Source organism: Cibotium barometz, chromosome 49 (assembly GCF_041138505.1).
Source record: "Cibotium barometz isolate CiBa-2024 chromosome 49, ASM4113850v1, whole genome shotgun sequence".
Lineage (NCBI taxonomy): Eukaryota > Viridiplantae > Streptophyta > Polypodiopsida > Cyatheales > Cibotiaceae > Cibotium > Cibotium barometz.
Genome location: NC_141094.1, coordinates 45,179,503 through 45,187,172, shown reverse-complemented (window position 1 = coordinate 45,187,172; position 7,670 = coordinate 45,179,503). Strand labels below are relative to the sequence as shown.

Below are 7,670 nucleotides of genomic sequence, written 5' to 3'. Positions count from 1 at the left end.
ATGCGCAATGAGTAGGTATGTAGGCACCATTTTTGATGGAGTTTACAATGAGGGGGTATGATGCCTTCGTTCTTGAGGATGCCTCCTTTGTTCAAGTTTATGAGATGTGGATTTCTTGGGGATCCACACATTTTCATTACCTTCATAGAATCCCTATGCTTATAGGCCCCCATGGAGTTGGTCGGCCTGCTTACCCTACCTGCTGCTGCTGCCTTGCCTGTCCTGGCGTTGGGTATTGCTTCCGGGTTGTCTTGGCAACCCATGTGGTTTCCCAGCTTGTCTAAGGGTCGCATTCTCCTCCCCAATGAGAACTACAATTGTCCTTTATATCGTTTCTAATGTATGGTACTTTTGAAACGTTGCACTTTTTTCCACAAAACATACACACATACACATACATGCATACATACACATAATCCAACCATAATTACACACATACATGCAATATATACTCTCTCTCTCTTTCTATATATATAGATAGATATATTCATATATATATGTATGAATATATTGCATGTATGTGTGTAGCATGTGTGTGTGTAATTATGGTATATATGTATCAATATATTGCATGTATGTGTGTAATTATGGTTGAATGTATATATGTGTGTGTGTACGTACACATGCATGCTCATTTGTACCTTTGTACAATACCTCCCTCCAGGGTTCAAAGCTTGCATGTTTCGAGTGACAATCTTGCTTTGAACCAAGCTTAGAAAAAACTTTCCCGACTTGCTTGAGTCTATGCTTTTGGATCTTCAAATAGACTCAATTGTCTTCTTTAAAAGGGCTATCCTTGTGATTATATAAAGAGAATGATATATTATGTATTGTACAAGCCCTTAGGTGGGGAACCATAGAATACATAGTAACTGGGCTCTCACACAGGCATTTTCACTCGTGACAAAATACCACCTACCGTAAGGTGCTTTGCCATCTTATTCGCTTGAATGGGCACTTATCTTTTGATTCATGATTCCATTTGAGGAGCCTATCAAAGTTTGACTAGATTTTCCTATGGGAAGGAATGTTGAGCAAAAAAAAGCTATGATTCTTAAAGTCAATCTCACATCATATCCAAGGAAACTTGGGTATATATTGGACAACCCTCAATCAACCCTAGACACACTGATATGATAGATGCTAGTGGGTAATACCTAGAAGTATGGGTTTATTTCACTATTCTCATTGAGGGAATTGACATAGAATGGGAGTTCCAAGTTACTCTTGATGACCTTGACGAGATCATTTTGGCTGGCTTTTGGATAAATAGTTCTCGGTACTTTATTGAACAATCAATGCAAATTCTCACCTTCGAACACCCCAGTGAGTACTTTCATAATGCCCTTACAAGAAGAGGAGTCACTACTAGAAATAAAACCTTCACCACCTAAGCTAGACCCTAATTTGAAATTTCCAAGTTTTGATGTAGGATTTAAAGCCTTTAGAAATATCAACTCAATTCAAGCCTAACTTTATCCTTGGTGTGAACATAACCTCACAAACCTTGAACTATGGAAATTATTAGATCAACCTACACTCAGGCTCATCCTAAGTGGATTTCTTTCACACAAGACATGAATATTCCATTTTTGGTGCACTTTGAGCATATACTCTACATGATGTGAACTAAGTTCGTTAATTATAAGTTTATCACGATTAAGTTTGTGTCTGATTTAGTTATGGGATGGTAATGGATTATTGCAACCAATGCAAAACTATGCTTCATTAGCAATACAATCACCTTGAAGATTTAGTTATGACATAGGAATGGATTATTGCTACCAATGCAAAACTGTGCTTCATTAGCAATACAATCACCTTGAATATCCACAACACAAAAATGGTGATACCATTTGGTGACAGAGAGTATCCAACATTGAAATTTCTATGTAACGAGCATAAAAGGCTACAAGGTTCAACTTGAAACCTTTCCTCCTCCATTGAAAGCCCTTTCTGACAAAGTCTCTATCCCTTCAACTCAACCTCATCATCAAAGGAACACGCTTCTACCTCTAACTTCACAATCTCATAGTTGACAACCACTCTGGAATATGTCCCTTCTTATACTTTGTTGAGGCTAACAACATAACTTAAATCTTACTATGACAAGGGTAACCCTCTGCAACCTTCAACATCAATAGACCGTTTGTCTGAGAAAATAACTTCTCTGGTGATGCTATTGATAGTAAAGACCTACCTCTGCATTGGCTCTACATCAGCAATACCTCATGATGAAGCTTCTACTCCGACAGCCCCTCTTCGACCAACCTTGCCAAAGGAGTCAAAGCCTACTATCACAAAAACATCATCATCAACAAGGACACCAAAGATCATCACTCTGCAGCAAAGGTAAATCCAATAGCCCATCTTGAAAAAAACCTCAATTCATCAACAAGGATATCGAAGATCATCACTCTACAGCAAAGGTAAATTCATCCAAGTGACCTCGCCATTAGCAACCCCTCTCATAAAGACCCAAGCCTCATCATGTCCAAACCAAAAATGTCACTACTCCATTACAAGAAAATGCCAAGGAAGGTACCAAACCTTCATTTCCAAAAGATAAGGTATATCCACCACATAAGTCTATCAAGATATCTTCATGGGGATCAAAAGGTGGGCAAAAAGCAGTTATTAGTAGCTCAAGGCTACTACGAGGGTGGCAATCCCATTTGGCTACCTCACAACCCAGGTAAAGCTCACATCAACACTCACATTGCAAATCTCAAGAGCATGGAAAGTAGAGTACTGACGAACCTCTTCCGCCAGAGCCTGACATAATATTCTTTCAATTCATCAATTATGGAGTCCCAATCAGAAGAGCCAAGAAACGGATCACACCCAGCCAACTAGCGAGGGTCTTCTGTAACTTGGTTGTACATCCATTAGCTGTACATAATACAAGGTTTTGGTTAGGTTACTTGTGTGATTGTGTTTTTGTAAGTCTTCCCCTGCATCTCTCTATACAGCACTATAGCCTTACATGTTTCTTCGAGTTCCCTGCTAGCTTCCATTCTTATTCCTAACTGTGATCTTGTTTTGATTTATATAGCTACTAAGACAGCTATATACTTTCTCTGGTTATACTGGCCTTTACATAATCTCTAAGCGATCTGACATTAACCGGCTAAGCCTACAAGGCATGTATCAGAAGCAGCTGAGAAGCAACCATCAAGCAGCAATAAGTCTTCCGCTGCATCATGCAGCAGTAAGTCTTCTGCATAAGCCTGTATCAGAAGCAGCTGAGAAGCAACCATCAAACAGCAGTAAGCCTTCCGCTGCATCTCTCTCTATAAGCACCTTCACAGCACTAATAGTTTTACATGTTTCCTGCTAGCCTCCATTCTTATTCCTAACTGTGGTCTTGTTTTGATTTCTTAATCATCAACAGGCTACTAAGGCAGCTACATAATTTCCCTGGTTGTACTGGCCTTAACCTAATCTCTAAGTGACCTGACATTAACCGGATCAGAAGCAGCTGAGAAGCAACAATCAAGCAGCAGTAACTGCAAAGAGAAGAAACAAATAATCGAAACGAGGACAATCTATTCGCCACCCTGTCTATCACACGATTAAAGATCAATATCACTGCTGCTTCCCAGAGGGGTTTTCACCACTATCATCATGCATACAAAACCTTAACATTCACGGCCCATGAGCACACATATGCAATCACCTTCTGACCCATGGCTGCCTTGCAAAGCTTCCCTAGCAGCTGGAAAGAGAAAAACTAGCAGGCTGGAAGATTAGAAGGAAATAAGCACACAAGTTAAAAAAATGTGATAAGTACTCAAATCCAAGTAGAAAGTTATATACTGCAAAAGGCTGATAGAACACAGTACATAAACTCCTCATCAGTACTGGTCCTGCTTGGTAGGTAAAGATACTTGCCTTCAGAGCTGAACCTGTTGGGACACTGCAGTGGTGGGTGCTGGTAGAAGGGGCCATACTGGACGCAGCCCACATTGATCAGCCAGTTTGATAGTTAAACGGTACTTGAGTGGCCAGTTGAAAGCACAAATCTGTACCAGTCAGCACATCAGAACTAGTCTGTGCTGTTAATCTGCTCAACCTGTCTAATCCACAAAAAGGGTTCATTATGTAAGATAGGCTAGAAGAACTACTCCCAAAGGTCAATCTTACAATCAGATATGAGGCAGCTATGCCTCATGCATCAAGAGTGAAACCACATACAACAGATACAAAGAAAAAGAGCTAGCATATGCTATGATAAGAGGTCATACAGAGCCACACAATTGCCACATCCTGCGCACTGAAACCCAAAGAATGTTTGAATTATCAATAACACACCTAAATTATACCCTCGCCAACACAAGTCTCCTCTTTACCCCTAAATGTGCGCAGATTAGAGACACACACTACATCCTTAAAAAGAACATAGCAGACCACAGTGTTAGGGGTCCCCAGATATAATCCCCCACCATAGGGAAAGGTCAAGACTACCGCAGGAAAGTGTCACAATCCAAGCTCTATGGGTGGCCAAGGATCCTGTCTTAAAAAGTCAAAACACATGCCAAAATGAAGATCCACAGTGGAATCCACAAACTTGTTTGGTGTATTATTATGACAAAACACTCTTTTGCAGCAATTTTAAACAGAAAGCACAAAACAAGCATTCCTCATATTCTGCTGCCATTTTTACAACCACAATGCTCTGGCCTTGACAGGTCTCCTCTGGTGACATTGCTAGAAGTACAAAAAAAGATCTGAGAAATAGCTCCTATAGAGTAGGACATGAAGCATAACTTTCCTCACCTAGAACCGGGATGCTGCCTCATTCACTTTCAAAGGGCGTCCCTCAACTTGGCGGCCATCTAGGGCATCAATGGCAGCTTGCATTTCATCAGCCGTCGACATTGAAACAAATCCAAAACCTCTAGACCTTCCACTGTCACGATCTCGCATAACCCTAGCTTCCAGCACAGTACCAAACTCATTAAACAGCTGCTGAAGGCCCATATCATCAGTAGACCATGGCAAGTTGCCTACAAAGATTCTATTCGCACTCGAGGGGCGAGGGGATCCATAACCTGGGTTCCCACCATAAGTTGGGCGGGGTTCAGGGCTGCCATATCTTGGGGGATATTCTGATCTGCCATAACTTGTATTGCCGTAACTGGGGGGAGGTTCGGTTCTCCCGTAGCTGGGGCTGCTGTAGCTTGGAGGTGAACTTGTGCTGCCATACCTTGGAGGATATTCGGTGTTTCCATAGCTTTGAGTTGATTGGGTGCCACCATAGTTTTGAGGGGGCTGAGTGTTATCACCGTAGCCTGAGGCAGATTGCCTGCCATAGCTTGGAGCTGGCTGCGTGCTATCATCACTCGGTGCAGACTGCACGGAACTACTATAGCTCGGTGCAGACTGCATCCTCGAATAGCCTGAAGCTGATTGTGTGCTGCCATGCTCTGCTGTAGTGTTATAGCTAGGGGCAGATTGTGTGCTTCCATAACTGGGGGGAGATTGGTTGCTTCCATAACTTGGGTCAGATTGTGTGCTGCTGTCATAGATGGGGGTAGACTGTGTGCTGCCATAGCTTGGGGTAGTTTGTGTGCTGCCATAGTTCGAGGTAGACTGTGTGCTGCCATAGCTTGGGGTAGACTGTGTGCTACCGTAACTTGGGGTGGATCGGCTGCTTCCATAGCTTGGTGCTGACTGAGAGACGCCAGAACTAGGAGTGCTCCCATAGCTTGATGCAGATTGGGTACCACCATAAATAGGTGCTGCCTGAGTGTTGCTAGAGCTTGTAGTACTTCCATAGCTGGGTGCAGATTGGGTACTGCCATAGGTTGGTACCGTGCCGGTTGTGGCAGGGCTTTGGGGAGATTGGGGGGTACTGTAGCTTGACGCACTAGCACTAGTGCTGCCATAGGATGAGCCAGGGGCAGCAGCAGCTGTGCCATAGCCCGAACCAGTTGTAGAAGTGGTGCCATAGCCCGAGCCAGAGGTACCAGTGCGGGTACCATAGCTGCCCCGAGGCTGGAAATCTGAGACGAGCCTGCTGGAAGTGGAGCTGCTGCTGCGGTAGCTGGGTCGGTTTCGCCTGCCACCGATCTCTCTCTCATGGGGCCGCTTCTCAACGAAGTCCATTCTGATGCAGCGCCCCTTGAACTTGTGCCCATCCCGCCTCACAATGGCCATGCAAGCCTCCTGCTTGGTGCCGAACTCAATGAATCCGCCAATACCCTGCGCGTTCAGCTCCGGGTCGTCTGTGAACTCCACAGACTCCACTGAGACGCCGTCCAGGCCGCTGAACCACTCCAGAAACTCCTCGCGGTCGCAATTGGGAGGCAAGTTCCATAGCTTGAGCCTCTTGCCCACCGGAATCCCTTCCACATAAGGTATCTTGTAGAAGTCCGGATCCAGAGCCAAAATGGCGTTTCTCCTCACCTCTCTCCGAGACGCAACAGAGAGCACGCTGATGAACCTCGCAGGGCAAAGGGGGACCGCCTCTATGGAGAGTCTCCGGCCCGCAAGGGCGAGACCTGGCATGGAAGCCCTGCATACTAGAGCGGTGCGGCCCTTCCCTGAAGAAGAGCGCTGGGCCGGAACCAGCGGAGATGAAGCGCACCTACTCGCAGAAGAACCTGCTGCTGCGGCCATGGCTGGGTGCACTAACCGAACACCGAGGTAGAAGCCTTCTCTATCTTCAACCAAGGCATACAAACCCACATTTAGGGCTTTAAGCGTAGCCTGTATCTCTAGATACTTCCCCGCAAAAAAAGAGCAAAGGGTTTTAACAAAAATTCATATGAAAAAAAATATGGACGGCATCAGTAGATAAGGTCTTTCTCTCTCTCTATATATATACAAGTCGGCTCTCACTAGTCTGTGACGTGGTTCTCTCTCTCTCTCTCTCTCTTCAACCTTCCCCCCGCTCTCTGTCCACCCGTTCTTTGATGACACGTGTCAAAAGAGACTCCAATCTCCTTTACATACAGAATCGAAAGGAGCTGACCCGCACGTTGCTGCAGCATAAAGTTTTTGCTTGTATGCATATGTGTGTATGTACATAAGTGTGCGTATGTGTATGCATTTATGCATATGTACAAGCGTATGTGAGTGTGAGTGTGTGTGTGTGTGTATGTGTGTGTGGTGTGTGCTTGTATATGCATGTGTGCACGTTTGCATGTATGTGTGCATGTATGTATGCATGTGTGTTCATGTGTCTATGTGCGACTCTTTCATATAATGTGTGTCTCTCTGTCACATGCATTCTCTTTATGTCTCTATCACGTACATAGACGCAACCCTCTCTCACACATATACACATACACATGCTCTCTCTCTCTCTCTCTCTCTCTCTCTCTCTCTCTCTCTTACATACATGCACACACACACTCTCTCTCATACATGCATGCATACACACATTCTCTCTCTCTCTCTCTCTCTCTCTCTCTCTCTCTCTCTCTCATGCTCATGCACTCTCTCTCTCTTTCTCTCTCTCTCTCTCTCAAACACACACACATGTAAATATATATACTATCTATAATATTATGTTTTATTATATTTAGTCACATATACCTATATATACATGTGTATTTATAAAATAAATAAACACACATACACATATAATTTTAATTAATTAATATTAAATTTTAATCAATGGGGATGCATGGTGAGGTGTGCTCATTCTTAAATAAATGCAT

At 43.7% G+C, this 7,670-nt stretch overlaps 1 protein-coding gene across 2 annotated transcripts; it reads right to left on the bottom strand.

The window, feature by feature from the left end:
- Positions 1–1,855: 1,855 nt before the first annotated feature.
- Positions 1,856–6,769, bottom strand: LOC147610631 (uncharacterized). 2 transcript variants are annotated; one of them, XM_086786133.1, is made up of 2 exons: positions 4,780–6,769; positions 1,856–4,079 (listed from the first exon to the last, which is right to left on the bottom strand). In XM_086786133.1, the coding sequence occupies exon 1, from the start codon at positions 6,622–6,624 to the stop codon at positions 4,780–4,782; it is 1,845 nt and encodes a 614-aa protein (XP_086642259.1). In that variant the 5' UTR covers positions 6,625–6,769; the 3' UTR covers positions 1,856–4,079. The 2 variants fall into 2 exon arrangements, with proteins under 2 accessions (XP_086642259.1, XP_086642260.1); XM_086786134.1 differs by having other exon boundaries at positions 1,856–4,075.
- Positions 6,770–7,670: the final 901 nt, after the last annotated feature.

What these genes read in the sequence shown, in the direction of transcription:
- LOC147610631 (XM_086786133.1), bottom strand. Translation starts at nt 6,624, where the DNA reads ATGGCCGCAGCAGCAGGTTCTTCTGCGAGTAGGTGCGCTTCATCTCCG.